The following is an 18,961-nucleotide window of genomic DNA, read 5'->3' on the forward strand; positions in this document are numbered from 1 at the left end:
GAATATATAATGAGTTTTTAAAATAGTTGTTAAATGTAAAATTAGAAAAATAAAATATGTACATAAGAGAAGTTTTTAAAACAACGATTGAAGACAGGAAATGTTTTCAGACTAATGGTTAAAAAAAAACTATTTATAAAATTATGAGTTTTTAAAATAGTAGTTAACCGTAAAATTGGAATAATGAAATATGAATACAAAAGAGAGTATCTCTTTATATATTGTTATAAATAAACAAAATTAATCTAAATAAATTTAACTATGATTATTTGTATTATATTAAAGTAACAAAAATAAAACTAAACTATTTATAATAAAAATTAAATATTAAAGGAAAAAAATAATAAAAATTAAACAATATTGTTTTATTGTTTATTTTTAAAAAACTGAACTTCTGTCGGTTAACTGCTCACTAATATTATGTATTTTATCTTCGCATTTTTCTTCATTGAGACAATGATCTTGAGCTTCTCTTTCCCCTCACTATTATATAAGGCCATGCTGCCTTGCTCTCGTCGTCCGACCTTACCACCTTCATTGCAATTCTAACACCTAAACCCACCTAACTGGCATGTCTTTTTTTGAACCTTAAATCTAAGTAACATTTTATCATTCTCTTATATGTCTTTTGCATTCTTCCCATTTTTTTATACTCAATGCTTAACTACTTCCATTTCACAATTTTTTTCATCGTCTTATAATATTTTTCTTAAATATTTAGGCTTTTACCAATTTCGAAACTCTATGTTCTCTACTTTGACAAAATAGTTATTTGTGTGAAAAATGAAAACAAACCAATATAAGTTTGTCCTTTTAATGTTTTTCTATTGAAAGTATATTGTTTGTTTATGTTATTGTTTATACACTTACTCTATTTAATTTGAAGAAAACATTATTTTTCAATTGTTTAAGAGAGACTTCATCATTATGGTAAAAACTTTTGGGTGTGACATTTTTTACGCACATTACAAAGCGTCTCCCTTTTGCTCTCTATATTAATTAATTATGAAAGTGTAAAATCTGCCTTTAAATTTTCTCCTCTTTTGTTTGAAGGTGTTTTAATGGTTCGGTTCGGTTCATTTCGGTTCAATTTGGTTCAGTTCGGTTCGGTTTGATTCAGTTCGGTTCAATGTGGTTTGGTTCTGTTCAGTTTAGTGTGGTTCGGTTCGGTTCGGTCTGGTCCGGTTCGGTTCAATGCGGCTCAGTTCGGTTCATTTTAGTTTGGTTCAGTGCGGTTCGGTTTGGTTCGGTTTAACACGATTCGATTCAGTTCATTGCGGTTCGGTTCGGTTCATTGCAGTTCGGTTAGGTCCGGTTCGGTTCGATTCGACCTGGTTTGGTTCGACTCAAATCAATTTGATCCGATTCAGTTCAGTTCAGTTCAATCAAGAATATATAATGAATTTTTAAAATAGTTGTTAAATGTAAAATTAGAAAAATAAAATATGTACATAAGAGAAATTTTTAAAACAACGGTTGAAGACAAAAAAGATTTTCAGACTAATGGTTAAAAGTAAACTATTTATAAATTTATTAGTTTTTAAAATATAATTAACGGTAAAATTAGAATAATGAAATATGGACACAAAAGAGAGTATCATTTTTATATATTGTTATAAATGAACAAAATTAATCTAACTAAATTTAACTATGATTATCTGTATTATATTAAAGTAACAAAAAAAAAACTAAACTATTTATAAAAATAAATAAATATTAAAGTCAAAAAAATAATAAAAGTTTATCGTTTATTTTTAAAAAATTGAACTTCTATCGGTTAACTGCTCACTAATATTATGTATTTTATCTTCTTATTTTTCTTTAGTGACCTTTTATCTTAAACACTGCGGACACTCTATTTTTTAATTCAGTCACCATCACTGAGACAATGATCGTGAGCTTCTCTTTCCCCTCACTACCATATAAGGCCGCCACCTTACCACATTCATTGTAATTTTAACACCTCAACCCACCCCAAAAGTATGTCTTTTTTTTTTTAACCTTAATCCTAAATAACATTTTATCGTTCTTTTATATATCTTTTGCATTCTTCTCATTTTTTTATACTCAATGCTTAACTATTCCCATTTCATATTTTTTTTTCATCATCTTATAATATTTTTCTTAAATATTTAAGTTTTTATCAATTTCAAAACTCTATATTCTCCTGTCTGATAAAATAGTTATTTATGTGAAAGATAAATATAAATTAATTTAAACTTGCCTTTTGGATGTTTTTTTATTAAAATTATAAAGTTTGTTTATGTTATTATTTATAATCTTGTCATAAAGTAAACGTGCTTTGGATACGAAGTTAAAAAACAGAAAATGTTTGTAATGCAGCACCATAAGCCTACTGTGATTTGTTTTTCAACTAGTTCAAATACAAATAGATACAAACTGCTCTCCACGAAAATAAAACACTACATGTTACTAAATGCACTACGTGAATGACTAAATGTTACAAAATAGAAACCATTAACAAATATAAAAGAAAATAGCTAGAACAAATTTGCACACATTTGTATTATAATTAGTTATTGATTTTATAGTGTTGGATGAGGTGAAATGAAAAATTCTCATAAGAAAGTTAATGTGAAAAATAGAGATATCCACTTCAAAATAAAATTATAATTGATATTAAAAAGGAATATAATAAATTTTACAAAATCAAGTCGTCAAAAAGTATAATTTATTATAATGTGAGACATAATCATTTATGTAATGCTCAATTGTTTTCTTAAAATGAGTTATACTATCTTTACTTATTTATTTTTTCTTCTAAAAAACAACATATATAATGATATTTGAAAATTATACCTATATTTTAATATTATTATATTTTTTTAAACTATCAATTAGAATTTTCACAAGAACTGTTTTGATTTGTTGCTAACATATTTACTGTCCAATCTGAATAAGTGCAGATTTAGAGGAATTTTTTAATTAAAATATATTTGCTATTTGCTTCAAAATAAATGATACTTTTTTTTTCCATTTTTTTTTTCTATATGAATTCTAAATTTTGTTCGAGACAAATTGATCAAGTCAAATTACAGGTCACTAATTGTTCATCGACTTCAAAAGTTTTATTTTAATTTTTTAATATGATTGTGTTTTAGTTTTTATAATAAGGAAAGTGAAATCAGTGTAACTGTCATAAATTTAGGCTTATTAGTGTTTTAAAATATATCATAACATATCTAATAACTTAACAAATACTAATCCGGAAATTAAAGTTTGTTTATTAAAATATGTAAAATATTATTTATTTCATAATTTTTTTATTTTTTTAATACATAACATAGCTAATCCGCAAACTTTGCTCTAATCTTAAAATGTAAGGGAAGCAAAAATCCCATTGGTTACTTTTTGTGGCACGGATCGCGATCCTAGTGCCCTTACTTTAAAACACTCGCAACCGTTGATTTCCCTCTTCATCAACGGCTATGCGATTGCCTTCTCCTTCTCAAATTTCAGAAGAGGCTTTCAGAATTTCCCGCCATTCTCTTTTTCCTCTCCCTGTGTATATATATTCTCTCAAATCTCATATTCATTCACCCACTGCAATTTCTTTCATCAAGAGGTTTAAACTCCCAATTCTCTACGTTTTATTGGTTTAGGGTTTCTTCGACATGGCACGTACGAAGCAGACCGCTCGCAAGTCCACTGGTGGCAAGGCGCCACGTAAGCAGCTGGCTACGAAGGCTGCCCGTAAGTCTGCTCCGGCGACCGGCGGTGTGAAGAAGCCTCACAGGTTCCGTCCAGGGACGGTGGCGCTGAGGGAAATTAGAAAGTACCAGAAGAGCACAGAGCTTCTCATCCGAAAGCTTCCGTTTCAGAGACTTGTGAGGGAAATTGCACAGGACTTCAAGACTGACTTGAGGTTTCAGAGTAGCGCTGTTTCTGCGCTTCAAGAAGCCGCTGAAGCCTATCTTGTGGGATTGTTCGAGGACACCAACCTCTGCGCCATTCACGCCAAGAGGGTTACCATAATGCCCAAAGATATTCAACTCGCTCGTAGAATTAGAGGCGAGAGGGCTTAAAGACGCTGTTGAAATGCTTAGTGAGTAGAGTTAGGGTTCTGTCTTTGATTGTTATGGCTAGGGTTTGACCTTTGTCTTGGTTGTAAGAATGGTGTAATTGTTGTTCCTGTGGAGAATGAAATGTGAATCTAATTTCTTTTGAATGATAAAAATGTTTACCCTTTCTTGATATCTGCTCGTGTTCTTTATTTTCAGTTGGGCATGATCTTGAATCCAAATGCTGTTTTTGAAATCAAATGTGTAATTTAAGATTTTACATGTGTTTAGACATTGGAGTGTGAATTGTCCGAAGATAGTGAAATATTGGTCAATTGCGATTGAAGTTAATCTGGTATGTTTCTGGATTTGTTGTGACTAGCACTGTTTTCTTACTCAGTCTACTGTTTTAACTCTAGTTGCAGTGGTTTGTGTAAGAGAAATGTGTGTTTTCTGTCAGAGCATTGATGAAGATTGGAAGGGATAATTGAAAGTAAATTTGAGATGAAAGAATGATTTATTTCCGTGGAATTTTTTGATAATCGAGTCATTTCAAAACCCTATCTCTTGTTTTTCTCATTAGTCAGTCAAAGTTTTTGATTGACTGATTGTGGAGATGATTTTAAGTCCACTTGTCGCCTGCGGTCACAATTCTTCAAACTTCTGAAGTGATACTGATTGGGTTTGTGTTCATAATAACACTGAACACAAGAACACCCTTCTAAAGTAACGAGGGTGAACGTTAAATTAAACGATTGCTTCTTTCACCTTCAAAAAAAAAAATATTTTTGTTACTTTACTGTTGCGCATGCTATTTATCTTTAAGAGCAGTTAGATATCTAATAAAGTTTTTGGCTTTATAGGTAACCCCATGTCATAATCCGTGAGTTGGATCTTTGAACATATGGTTCTCGCATCATGCATCTTTTTTAAGGTTCAATTGGATAAACAAAATGAAATATATGTATAATTGAACACATGGTTAAAACTTACGATTTTTCTAAAAAAATTGAAATAAAGTTTCTTGAAAAAAAAAAGCTAAAAACACAAAAAATAAAATGAAAAAGAGGAATAAAAAAACAATTTAGCTTATTACAAATCACCAAGAAATTTTGATATCTCCATACAAAATAAGAGTAATTTTTTAACTGATATTCTTTCGTTATTAATTGCTAAAATTGACTAGCAAATCCATAATTTCCAAAATCTTTGAACTAAAGAAATCGTACGAGTAATTTTTCAAGTATTAAAAAATATCATAACCATTCCCTGGAATATTTAAAAATGTTTTAAATTAGTTTCTAAATGTGAATAAATATAAACATAGGAAGTAAACTAATAGCTATTTGATTTTTTCTGAACTACTTATATTTTTTTCGAAGATTATTTAAGAAAAACGACAAGTTTCTTAATCTAACTGACATGTTAGATTCTCTGACAGTGTCTGCTATGATTATTTTTTTTTTGAAGAAGTAAAATACCTGAAGTGATATATCGCTTTAGAAAAAAGAGAGTAGATAATGACGATTTCTACAAATAAGGGCTTTCTTTTAAGGCTTTTACTTGTTTTTAAACTTTACAATTAAAGGTTGACTCTGTGAGGCTGAGACAACGTGATTCTGAACTTCGTTCACTTTCTCTATTCAACTTTGTGGCCGTGAAAAGCTCTCGTTGTCCGCGCCATTGCTACACTACCCAGGTCACATCTCTGCTATCTACGTCACATTCACTACTCACCATTCATCTCCTCATACAAATAAATAATTCACTTTTTTTTTTCATTTCACTGAAAAAATGAAAAAAAAAAATCAGCATTTTTTAAAAAACTGAAATTGCATTTCTCCAATTTCCAAACTTTCTTCTTGATTCAGCTGTAATCTTTACTGTCACCGACTGATATCACGTGGGTTATTTTTCTTTTTCCTTTTTGTGTATATTGTTTTCAGATAATTGTTCGTGATGGCTCTAGATGTGAGGTTAAGGAGATAAGGAGAAAAGAAATAGTGGTATGTTGTGTTGTACTGCTATAGTTAATTTACTGATATGCATCCTTCTGTATTCAACTTCAACGATGATAGAAAGTTCAGTGCATGAATTGATTGTATGATTCTATTATGCAGAAATAAAATGGGAGCTGCTCTGTTGCCTGATGCAGCATTTGGAATATTTCCACGCTGTTCCATTGTTCCCAGACACCCTTTGATCTGTAGAATAACTTCTGCTAGGTCAATTAGAAGGAGGTGGGCTTATATAACTAAACTGTGTTGTGTTATGTTTTCCTGTTACTTTCCACTTTATGTTATTATTGTTGCTTTCTTTTTGCAGAAATTATTTCTTTGCTGACCAGAGGATCTCCAAATCAGCACACATTGTTTTTTCACACTCGGTAAGGAGTTGTGTTGTTGGTGTTTAAAAAGGGAGAAGATTAACTAACAAGGTTTTAGTAAAGTATAAGATAGGAAGTTTAGTAAAGTTATGGCCTTTTTTTGGAGTTGGCTAAATAAAGTCACTGACATTTCTCATAAAGATTGGGTTTCGCTTTTCAGCTATATACTTGCAAGTTTTAGCAAACTCTTTGAACAAAGAAGTATTATTTGGTAGAATTCCAGAACAGAATTAAATATTTACCATGATGTAGCAGTAATCGGTCAGAGGCAATGCTGCTAAGTTATAAAAATAACCAATATCTTGAATAGGAATTCTTCACTTGGAATTCACCTTTTCATCTTTCGTGTTGCTTTTGAACTTATCAGTTGGTCTATTTTCTCTTCAACATGCCTTTTTGCAACTTCTCTTTTGACAGTTCAAACCATTTTTCTTGAATCTACAACTTGACTAGCTTTACCAAGTTGATATATTGCCTGGTAAATTACATATATCGCACACGTTATTAAGAGTTGTCTACACCACTTACACATGGTTTAAAAGAGCCATTTTTATTGCACGTGATTTTTCTGTTACACTTACGCAGTTGAATTATACCTAGTGTCAAATAGTAAGAGTTGGTGGTAGAGTAGAGACGGGTAACAGAATAAGGTATTTTAAAAAGATGACCAGTGTCATTTCTCTGGAAAATGCAGAAAATTAATTCTTGGTGTAAGTAGTTTTAGTTTAGGAACAATTGGCTGCTTGAGTCATTGAGTGAGTGTTTAATGATTAACACTACTCTTTGTAAACTGTTAACTTTATCTGTAATTTGTTTTTCCTAAATTGCAATTTTTAAACCAGAAATGTATGTTTTGGAGGTTGGTCATTTTGAATAATAGGGTTCAATAAGGTGACCAAGTTTCACATATCTTTTAATGATACTCTAGTTAGTAGGCACAAATGACAAGGGCTCATGTTTTGATAGTGGGAGATTGACCTATATTTATTTATTTATTTCCATGACAGAATGATTCAGATGACACATTAACAGACGTGGTTGTCGATCAAGACGATCTTTCAGTAAGAAGTGATGTTATAGGAATAGAAGATGAGTTAGATATAGCCAGAAAAGCTCTCTCAGAGGCACAACACAGACAAGAGGTTATCGAGAAAGAGAGAGATCAATTACTTGAAGAACTTGCTCGTTCTGAGGCTAAAAACCAGGAATACATCAATACCATTTTACATGACAAGGAAGTAGCTATAGCAGAACTTGAGGCTGCGAAATCTCTTTTCCAGAAAAAGCTGGAGGACTCAGTGGAAGAGAAGTTCACCTTGAAATCTAAACTGGTCCTTGCCAAACAAGATGCTGTTGATCTTGCTGTGCAGGTTGAAAAATTAGCGGAGGTTGCTTTCCAGCAGGCAACTTCTCATATACTAGAAGATGCTCAACTCAGAATTTCATCTGCTGAAACTACAGCTGCTGAAGCAGCACATCTGATTGAAAAACAGATTAAGGATGCAACTGAGGGAACAATATCATCCATTGTGGAAAAATCAAGACATGCTATAGAGAGGGCTTTAGTTGTGGCAGAGGAAGCAGGTGAACTTGCAAAGAGGTCTGTGGAGACATTGATAGATGGTACATCTCCATTCACTGAAGTTGCCGATGTCCAGGCAGAGAATATCAAGTTACAAGGAATAATAAGTGATATAGAATCTCAGTTGATGGTTGCAAGAAAGGAGGCTGATAAACTGAATTTGGAGTTAGAGAATACCAGACAGCAGTTACAGGCATTTGAGAAAAAAGCTAATGATGCAGAGAAAGCTTTGCTTGAATTTCAGGATTCAAGCAGGAAAAATAGCCTCAAGCAGGAGGAAGAGATGAAGTCAATGTTGGACAAAGTGAAGAAAGATGTGGCAGAAAGAACGAAGGCTATTTCCAAGGCTTTTAAGGCTGACTTGAAGAACATCAAGGCTACTGTTGAAGCTGCCAAAGAAGTTGTTCATTGTAAAGATTATGCCTACCTAAGAAGATGTGAAGCACTGCAGAGATCATTAAAGGCATCGGAAGATGCCTTGAAAACGTGGAGGCAGAGAGCTGAAATGGCTGAATCATTGCTATTGAAGGGAAGGCTACAAGACGAAGGGGATGACGATTCTATCTATGTTGTTAATGGGGGACGGATAGATCTTTTGACAGATGTAGATTCTCAAAAATGGAAACTACTGAGTGATGGTCCACGTAGAGAGATACCTCAATGGATGGCAAGGAGGATTAACGCTGTCTCTCCCAAATTTCCACCAAAAAAACTGGATGTTGCTGAAGCATTCACATCAAAATTCAGATCCTTGGAGTTGCCTACAGCAGATGAAGTATGGTCCATTGCTCGAGAAAAGCCAAAGGAAGGAGATGTTCTAGTTGAACATGTTTATGAAAGGGAAACGATTGAGAAGAAGCGGAAGGCGTTGGAGCGTGCTCTTCAACGGAAGACTATACAATGGCAAAGAGCTCCTGACCAAACAAAACTAGGTGGTCTTAGTACATTTCTTGAAATTAAATATAAAAATTGCTTACACAAAGATTTATTTTGTTTATGCGGTCCACTTATAGCATTTAAATTTTAACATAACTTCAATGCAGAGCCAGGAACAGGAACAGGACGTGAGATTGTGGTCAGTACATTTACTTACTTAATGACTTCACAGATTTTGCGTAAATGTGTATTAGCCACAAATGCAATTTGATCCAATAACAACTGGTTATTATAATTATAAAATGTGTTTTTATAGAGTTTGCTGAATTTTGTGTTTACACGCACAAATAATGCATTGTCTATATTTTAATAATGATATAATTAAAGATACAACAAGCAAAAGGGATCCCTAATTTCTAGCTATACAATCATTTCGTATTTCCCTATTTAAATAGAACCAATCATATCTTTAACAATATGTAACTCTTGCGGTTATTCCATTTTAAGTAAGCTTTCATCTAGCTTACTTTTACATGATACTTTATCTTGTGTAAATTGAAAATGTGTAGTATCATGCAGTACTTTACATGTTGGAGCACTATGTGCTGATGGTCAATGATTTGACCAAAGTACCTTTCATTTTGTTTTATCGCATGCATTGTTTTATTTGTATGTTTCTATCTGATGTTGTTCGTCGACTCTTGATATTTCATGTATTCTTCGTGTGCATTTTCTGTTGTATGTATTTACCTATTATAGTGACAGATAAAAGGGGAAGAAGTAAAAGAGTTAACTTCTATGAATTTTCTTTTTAACCAAGTTTCAAGGTTTTAACTGGGAGAGCTGGAGAAGGCGCTGGTATCTGGAATTAGCAGCTAAATCAGCTGATTTATCTCATTGTGGGGTGACAGCAGTGTGGCTGCCACCTCCAACAGAATCTGTTTCTCCTCAAGGTGCTACTTGATTTCTTTTGTATTATTTCATCAATATTGATATTTAGGATAGAAAATTCATATTTTAGTTCATGTTTTAGATAAGTCTATCTTCTTTAATAAAGAAACTGAAAAAAAAGGATGAAATCAAAGTCTATGCTAGATCTATTATTGGGCAACTTGCATTGTCATGCTCCAGGTCCATAGTCTTGGGAGTGAGATGGTGTGTTGAAACTTAGAAGCCAGCTTAGTTGTGGTTACCTCTAGGCTTCATTGTCTTTGAAAAACTACCTGTGGAGGGATTGACCAGAAAAGGCTAAGTGCAGAATCATAGTTGAAGCCACCTAAACGCTGGCTCTTGGGAGGTTGACATCTCACTTCAACTTAAAATAAAAGTTAAGTAGTGCTTGGTTTCTAAAATAGGCTGTGGGTGGGTAGTCTTCATTTTATAAGTCAGTTTTGTCAGGATGAGTTTGACTGTAAGTCCAAATACCAAGACTCTAAGTCCAAATTCCAAGACTCTAGACTTGGAAGGGGCATCTTGTGATCATAATAGAAGGCCATATTTCATTTTTTCCATTTTTTATTGGGTTGTAGATCTAATTATACAGGGCCAAACAATCTGCATAATATGATTTCATGATCACAAGCATTTAGTTTGTTTATTTAGTTTATGTCCTGATTAATTTATGTTACTGCTGATGGTGTTACAGTCATCTGCTGTTACTTTAGCTTAAGTGTATTTACAACGAATATATACCTCTATCAAGTATAAGACTAAATTTTCTTCCACATTGCTTGTTGTTTTCAACTGAACCAAGTACAGCTTTTTAACTTTATTGGTATAAAAAATATTAAACTTTTTTTCATAAACAAACAAGTAAGTTCTTTCCCCAAAAACCCGTTCTATTTATTTTTAATGTTATTCTAATCCTTATTGTGCAATAATATGATCAATCCGTGATAGATATTGCATTCATAAACCGAATAAACTATATGCAGGTTATATGCCTTCTGATCTTTACAACTTGAATTCATCCTATGGTTCTGTGGAAGAGCTTAAATACTGTATAGAGGAAATGCATTCTCAAGATCTGCTGGTAAGTTGTGCTGCTAATTTTGAACATCGAATACCTGAAGATGTATCCTAGGCAACTAATCTCTTCAGATATTTATGGTTCTAGGTGTCCGAAAGTAACAACTTCAAGTCCCCCCCTTAAATTTGAACCAAATTTACATACCTTTTAGGGGCTAAATTTTTCAGTTTAAATCACAAAAAAAGGAAACTAATCTTTTATTGGAATTAATTAGTTTTTTTTTTCCAATTTTTAAATGCATATTCTGATTAAAGTTGTCAAACTTAATTTTGTAGTATTAATTTTGCAAAATAAACATTGGTCTTGCTTTTATAGAACTGAGTTTTCATTCAAAATATGAGTGTTTGGACATACTTTTGAGGGTAACCAAACATGTAAAAAATTGAGTTTATTGTCCAAACTGATTATAGAGCCATCCTCAACCGGAATCCAACCACTTAACTCTAAGTGGTAGGGAGAATGTTAAGTAATTTTATTGATATCACAGTTAAGTTTTTAGGATAAACTGTGTGAAAATGATAGTAAACTTGGTTGTTTTAAATGACATCCTTTTTTTATGAGACTGAAAGGAAACAATTAAGTGCCTTTTTGATGATAACAAGAGAAATGCAAACATAAATCAGTTATTGCTGAATGTGTAAGGAAATATTTTGATGATTTTTATCGAGTTTCATTTCAACTTGTGAGTGTTTCACTGTTGCTCAAATGAATTTATATAGTTAAAGTGTTTCTATTGTAGTAATGCTTATATTTCATATTTATAATTTCTTAAAGGGTTTTCCTTTGTAATTAGGCCTTGGGAGATGTTGTACTTAACCATCGATGTGCACATAAACAGGTAAATTTATTGTTGAGCCCGAGGTCTTTTTATATTTGCTGAGAAAGGTTATCGTACACTGTTTGGGTCACTGATTAGAAGTTTAAAATTTGAAGATATTCTGGTTGTTTGAAGTGTTTAAAAACAGAGTTTCTGGTCTAAAGAATTACCTTTTTTTTTTTTTTCTTTAAAAAAAAGTTTACAACGAAAGGTTCTGGTATAATAAAGTAGTGTTTAGTCTTAGTATAAGATAGTTGTGATTTTATGCCTTTTGTCTTCACTCCAAACTGCATGATGAGTGAGTTTGAGCCATGAAAGGGATTCATATTTCCTGGCTTTAAAGCACGAGGTTTTATGTCAGTGCTTATTTTGTCATTTTTCTGATACTGTAAGCCCACAATATAATATGATGAACTGATCTTCCCCTGCCTCCTCAATTGTTGGTAGAAAAATTATATTTCAGGAAAAGTGATCTGTGAGTCGAGTGTCCGTGCTTTAAGTTCAAGTCACTCTTATGTAAGGTGTGAGAGAAATGTAAAACTATTCTAGTATTCCACCTAATAGCTTAAGCTTTTAGAAAAGCTGGTTCTTGATTCTGGAATATGATGCTACTGGATCTATCCATCTAACCCAACTCTATGCATTGACTTTCATTCACAATTTCACACCTAATAAACCAATGTTAAAACCGAAGGCAAGAAAATTCTATGAAAGCACTAGTCTTTGAATCCACTTTGATCTAAAATGTGCAGAAACTTATTAATTGTGGGTTGTCTTAGTCTGGACATGCAAGGTTGCCTATGATTGTTTTTGATCTTTGACTCAGTATTATGTCCAACACTAGCATATGAAACTTGGGGCAATCTTTTTAAAGGCACAGTTCATAATGCAGACCATCAAGTGGCTATTATATAAATCAACAACTTTTATTTCTTTCAGAGTCCAAATGGTGTTTGGAACATTTTTGGTGGCAAGCTTTCATGGGGACCTGAAGCAATTGTATGTGATGATCCAAATTTTGAGGGGCGTGGAAATCCTTCAAGTGGTATATTTGTACATCCTATGCAGATGATGCAGTTGTTCAATTTTTGTCTTTTCGATATGTAATTTTCATGAGAATAGCTCAATTTTCACGAGCCTTTTGGAGTTGTTTCTTTTCATTCTAAATAAAACAAAGCTTGATCAAATTAGTACGAGGAAAAAACTAGAAGAATCTCATGAAATCATTTTTTTGTAATTAATCTGAGTGTTTGCCACTTTCAAATCAAGATTGACAAGGTCCTAAAAACAGTGCATTGTACTTGTGTCTTATTGAGATGAAAGTCTAAAATATGGCAAGTTTTCCTCAATAAGACTGCACAAAACTTTACCAGATACTTCCACTATATAAGACGGCATAATGCTTTACCAATGACTATATTGATGATTAGGAGGTTTTACTTATCTAAACCTTTTTAATGCTCTATGTAGGTGATATCTTCCATGCTGCACCCAATATTGACCATTCTCAGGACTTTGTAAGGAAAGATATCAAGGGTTGGTTGAACTGGCTTCGCAATGATATAGGTTTTGATGGATGGCGTCTTGACTTTGTTAGGTATTCTTTTGTCTGCTGAAGCATACTGAAGGTTTATGACAAATTCTTTACTAATTAAGTGTGTAGGTTTTACTGAGAAAATGTGTGTTATCCACATTATTGATCTTTAGCTTTTATCACATGGAACTTGAGAAGATGATCTGGTTCTTTTTGTTTCTTAACCAGCTTATTCTCATGTAAAATTTGATAACTTTTCATTCTGTCGGCAGAGGCTTCTCTGGCACATACGTTAAAGAATATATTGAAGCGTCAAATCCTGTATTTGCCATTGGAGAATATTGGGACAGCTTGGGCTATGAACACGGAAGTTTGTGTTACAACCAAGGTTATTGTTCACTGCTTTCACACTCATTTGATATTAGTCTATCCTTATTGTATATTAAAGAAAGTTGAGTTCAGATTGTGTTTGTTGAAATTATTAGGTTTCAATTCAGGGGAGGAAGAGAGATAAAAGAGAATGAAACACTGAATTGATGTTAATGGAGATGTGCTACAATGTATTGACTAGTTGATATGTTCATAAAACCTAAAGTACTAATTGTTATTTATACTACTTGTAGTAAATTTAACAAATTAGTGAAACCAAACATGATTAGATAAGGAGATATAGTAACTAATATTAAGAGATAATAAGGAAATAGGGAAACTAATCCTGGCATATAATCTATTATATGATAGTTCTGGGATATTTCCAAATAATCTAGTAGTGTTGATAAAATCATATTTTATATATGGATATTTCCATATATATTTTTGTATGCTTATTTATCATCTGTTGGTCCTATTGGAATATGTGAAACATTTCCAACATACCCAATTTCTATATTATTGTCTTACAAGCTATTTATGGTGCTTATAATGATTAGATCCTCATCGGCAACGGATAGTGAATTGGATCAATGCAACTGGTGGTACTTCATCTGCATTTGATATAACGACAAAGGTATCCCTATCCACAAAAGTAAATGAGGTTTCTTGGTGACCTCATCCTTTTAAATCTTGTTGTCTAGAAGAGAAAGACTTTTATCTCACATTGAGTTTTCAAACTCGAACTTTGTTATTGCAATTAGCAGCATGATTGGATTTGACTGCTGTGGTTTTTGTTTTCTTTTTTCGTTTTGCAAATATCTTAACCAAGTTTTGACTTCTTTTTGTCACTGGAGGAGGAAGGTGAATGATACAAGCAAAAGTTTCAGGATATAACTTTGTATTATCTTGCTGCAAAATTGTTATTCTTTCTGTATGTAACCCTTTCTCAGGGCATACTTCATTCTGCTCTGCATAACGAATATTGGAGACTGATTGATCCTCAAGGGAAACCTACAGGAGTGATGGGATGGTGGCCTTCTCGTGCTGTTACATTCTTAGAGAATCATGATACTGGGTCCACACAGGTTTTATCTCTCTCTTTCTCTCTCTCTCCCTGATGAAGTATGACACATAAAAATTTTGTAAGGAACCCAGAAACGTTGGAAAAGAATGTATTGTCAGTGACTATTGAATTACAAAGGTTTTCCCTTTCTGTAATAGTTACTACTACGACATTGTTGCATGTATATTAATATCTTTTCAGCTCAAGTTACTACCTAACTAACCATGCTAAATAATGAGAAAAATGGATTTAACATTTCTTTTTACTTTCAGGGCCACTGGCCATTCCCACGGGATAAACTCATGCAAGGATATGCATATATTTTGACTCATCCTGGAACTGTAAGTCCTTAATAAAATAGCATCCAATACTTTCATCACATACCTGTCATTGTTGACGATAGTTCAATAATGTTTTCTTGAAAAAAAATGAATGGTACTTGTGAAGTTGTGATCACTTAAATTTAATTTCTTGTTAGAAAGGACTAAGGAATGCAGGTAATGTGTTTGCTTACACAAATCTGAGGCCCCTTATTGTGTTTTTTTTGTGCAGCCTGTAATATTTTATGACCATTTCTATGATTTTGGCATCCATGATGTGATAACGGAGTTGATTGAAGCTCGGCGGCGTGCCGGAATCCATTGTCGGAGCTCGATCAAGATATACCATGCAAACAATGAAGGTTATGTTGCTCAGGTTGGTGATGCACTAGTAATGAAGCTGGGACAGTTTGATTGGAATCCCTCCAAGGAGAACCAGTTGGAAGGGAGTTGGCAGAAGTTTGTTGACAAAGGACCAGATTACCAAGTGTGGTTGAGACAATAGTTTAATACCAATCTGTTTGTAGAAATTTCTCTTTCCTGTGATGGAAATTAGAAATAGCTTCAATAAAGCACACATCAATGGAAGAAACAGAAGAATCTTTTTGTATGTAATAATATATAGCCAAAAAACAGGTAAGGTAATTCTTGTCTGCTTCATATCAGCTTGAGTCAAATGCCTTCATATGAGAACAACAATTTTTATCTGCATTTTGTGTTGCATTTTTTTACATATAGCCGTGTGTGTGTCTATTCAACCAAGTGTTCTTACAAAGCGTCCTGCAAATTTGTGTGTCCATGCATAGTGAATGTAGTTACAACTTTGTAGGCATAAATGCTCGCAAAGAAACAATGATGTTGAAGCATGGTTTATTCTAAGTATAGGAAATATAAGTATTTTTGAGAGTTTTTTTTTTTACTACAATTGTACTGTTATTTTTTCAATAGAAAAGCCTTAAAAAACTCTCAAGTACACTTTTAGTTTTGTATCTAACATGGTGTGCCAAATCCAAAAGTTTCTTATACTTTCATAATTTCGACATGCCCTCTACGTTTGTTAAAAAGATCAAAATACCTTTTTTTAAAATAAAATATTAAATTTTGCTTTACAATATGTTGTCTCATCACTCTATAAAAAAGAGATAATTTTCTCGGTTTATGTAAAAAAAATAAAAACTTTAAACTATAAAAAAATGAAAAGAGTAAATGAAAACAAAAATCTGAGAGAAAACTAAAAAAAGAAGAAAAGATATATATGTTTATTTTCTATAAATAATCTATATCAATTAATGCTGCTCATTTATTTATATTATTTATACGTTTAATATTAAACAAGCACCTATTAATCTAAATAAGTATTAAATGTACCAAACAGTGTCATTTAAGTTGGTGGTAAATTAATGAATTAAATGTTCAGTAAGATTGCCAAATCCTCACCCTAACGCAAGTTCTATATATATATATATATATATATATATATATATATATATATATATAACACCAAGCTTCCCAAATTCACACACAACAGAACCATTTTTTTCATATGCTTCTGCAAATCAAGCAAAGATAGGTAGCTACACATATGGCAGATGACGAGTATTGCAGTGACTGCAAAACTTACACTCCATCAGTGTATGATCGCAGAGCTGGGGACACAATCTGCTCCGAATGTGGCTTGGTTCTTGAGTCCCGATCGGTGGACCAAACACCACCATCCACATTCTTTCACCGTAAACTTGAAGATGAGGATAATGATGAATATGTTGATGTTGATGATAATGATAAACATTACAGAACCAGGTTTCATGCGAAAGATCTTTTAGCTTGTGGAGCACGCCTTGGTACTTATATTGCACGCCACCCCAGCTCCAATGTTGAGAACAAAAATATAGTGAAAGCTAGTGACAACTATTGGAGAATGACGAAGGACAAAAGAGAGTGCAACATCGTGGCTGGTCTGAAAACCATGGAAGATATGGCCAGTAGCTTAGGCTTGGTTTGCACCATAACAGACCATGCTAAGGAACTGTACATTAGGGCAAAAGGTGGAAAGATATTTTGGAGTGGGTGTGGGAGAGATCCAAAGGCCTCTGTGGTGTCATGTTTGTATTTAGCATGTCAAGAAGAGGGTTCAGCAAGAACCCTACGTGAATTTTATCCTGTTGCAGGTGGAGTTAGTGTGAAGGAGATTCACAGGACTATAGAGATGTTTAAGAACCATTACGAGATTTTAAGTAATGATGATTCGGCTACACGTGCCAATAACGTAGCTAAACGTTTCTGCTGCTATCTTAACCTTGATAATCACGTTATGAATGCGGTAAAGGAAGTGCTTCAGAAATTGCAGCAGTTTGATGTGAGGAGAAAGCCTGCTTCCATTTTAGCAGCAACTATTTATATGGTTACTCAGCTCTCAGATAATAAATTGAACTTTCGAGGTAAATTTATCATCATATGGCTTTTCTTAGATTTAGATACTCATCACACTGAAGGATTCTAAAATATTACCCAATTTGCATTTGTTTGATAGGGTTAGATGTGGAAGAAGTTGCTAAAGCTTGCACAGTGAGTGTTAGCACATTGAAGAAGGCGTACGCAGATCTTCATCCCCTTGCTTCATATGTGATTCCTATTTGGTACGCCAGTGCTCAGGACATAAAGCGACTTCGCACTCCTTGAACCTCATCATCATCTTTTAGAGATCACTACAACAACAAAAACCGATACTCCAATTCTCTTGCTGTATTATAAACCAGAATATAGTACTTATAATAAGAGTTAGATTCTATTATGTATAATAACTCTGGTATTTGAATGAGGGCATATTTGTTTTTATGTTGAATGGATGATCACATTTTCTTCAACGAAATTTCTCGTGCCCAGTGAGTTTTGTGTTTTACCACGTTATAAGCTGTTAACCATGACAAAGTGTCCCTATAATCAGTAATGGATTTTAAAACTTTGGGTAATTTTTAAGTACAAACCTAGACTGTGCTACTATGTCAAAGATTTAGAATCAAATCACAGAATTAAACTTTAAGAGTTAATATTTGCCGTTTACTCTGTTGATTATAATTGCAAGTAAAACCCAACAGAGTTTTTAAGATTTGGTTTTGGCATTACAGGACTTCCCACTAAAAAACAAGAAATTCAATTCTCTCCGGATATGCCAATGATGGACACTGCATACTTTCAATGGCGTGGCTTTAATAAGATCTTCTTCGATGCATTGATGTTTTTGTGGTCATTGAGGATTGTCACGAGTGTTTCGTGATGGCTGTTCTGAGTTTTTGTTTTTAAGCAGCAAAAATTAATGTTGGATGTTAAGGATTCGACGTAAATTTACGTGTCCTGCTGCATGGACGCCAACTCTAAAATCAATGTAAAATGTCCAAAATAGCATATGTTAAAGATTTTCGTGTCGTGTTAGTAAATAAAGTGATCTTGATGCCAGACTAAATGAAGTGATATTTAATAGTTTATTGAAGTAACATCTAAACCCATCAATTAATAACTTAATACCATTCATGTCTTTGTAAGCATATTAATAATAATAAAACCTAAAAAATGAAACGTTTAAAAATATTAAGGATAAAATTTGATTTTTTAAAAAGAAACTAAAAATAAAAAATAAACTTTATTGTACGATAGATAAAAAAAATGTTATTTAAGCATTTTTAAACCATTTAAAATGTCTATAACTATTCCTTTTGATCAATAAATACTAAAAATATTTTAGAATTAAGTAAAATAGTTATATAATTGAAAATACACTTCATATTGTTAGAGTCATTTAGCATATCAAAGTTATTTTTTCATATTCTTTGCTCTTACTCACGTGAGAAATCTTCGGGAGATGGATCTTTTTCCAATTCTATTCACAAATTCACTCTCAATCTCTCCACGTCACCTGAAAAAGACTCACACTCCTTTAAAGACCCACACTCATTTATAGCAATA

At 32.8% G+C, this 18,961-nt stretch overlaps 2 protein-coding genes and 1 pseudogene across 2 annotated transcripts; all 3 read left to right on the forward strand.

Annotated features, from left to right (window-relative positions):
- The first annotated feature begins 3,539 nt into the window (after positions 1 to 3,539).
- LOC114183063 (histone H3.2) lies at positions 3,540 to 4,217 on the forward strand. The gene has a single exon (XM_028069915.2). It carries the CDS (start codon positions 3,636 to 3,638, stop codon positions 4,044 to 4,046), a length of 411 nt encoding a protein of 136 aa, XP_027925716.1. The 5' UTR covers positions 3,540 to 3,635; the 3' UTR covers positions 4,047 to 4,217.
- A 1,364-nt stretch (positions 4,218 to 5,581) lies between these two features.
- LOC114185003 (uncharacterized) lies at positions 5,582 to 15,712 on the forward strand. Its single transcript, XM_028072471.2, has 16 exons — positions 5,582 to 5,721; positions 5,969 to 6,028; positions 6,143 to 6,262; positions 6,348 to 6,408; positions 7,416 to 8,922; positions 9,034 to 9,065; positions 9,687 to 9,819; positions 10,801 to 10,898; positions 11,689 to 11,733; positions 12,652 to 12,757; positions 13,183 to 13,309; positions 13,519 to 13,634; positions 14,176 to 14,252; positions 14,569 to 14,703; positions 14,954 to 15,022; positions 15,234 to 15,712. The coding sequence occupies exons 3-16, from the start codon at positions 6,150 to 6,152 to the stop codon at positions 15,504 to 15,506; spliced, it is 2,892 nt and encodes a 963-aa protein (XP_027928272.1). The 5' UTR covers positions 5,582 to 5,721; positions 5,969 to 6,028; positions 6,143 to 6,149; the 3' UTR covers positions 15,507 to 15,712.
- An 871-nt stretch (positions 15,713 to 16,583) lies between these two features.
- On the forward strand, positions 16,584 to 17,680 carry LOC114186151 (transcription initiation factor IIB-2 pseudogene; annotated as a pseudogene).
- The last annotated feature ends 1,281 nt before the right edge of the window (positions 17,681 to 18,961 follow it).

The sequence above is a fragment of the Vigna unguiculata genome, chromosome 5, assembly GCF_037176805.1.
Source record: "Vigna unguiculata cultivar grain cowpea cultivar isolate G323 ecotype 2 chromosome 5, ASM3717680v1, whole genome shotgun sequence".
Lineage (NCBI taxonomy): Eukaryota > Viridiplantae > Streptophyta > Magnoliopsida > Fabales > Fabaceae > Vigna > Vigna unguiculata.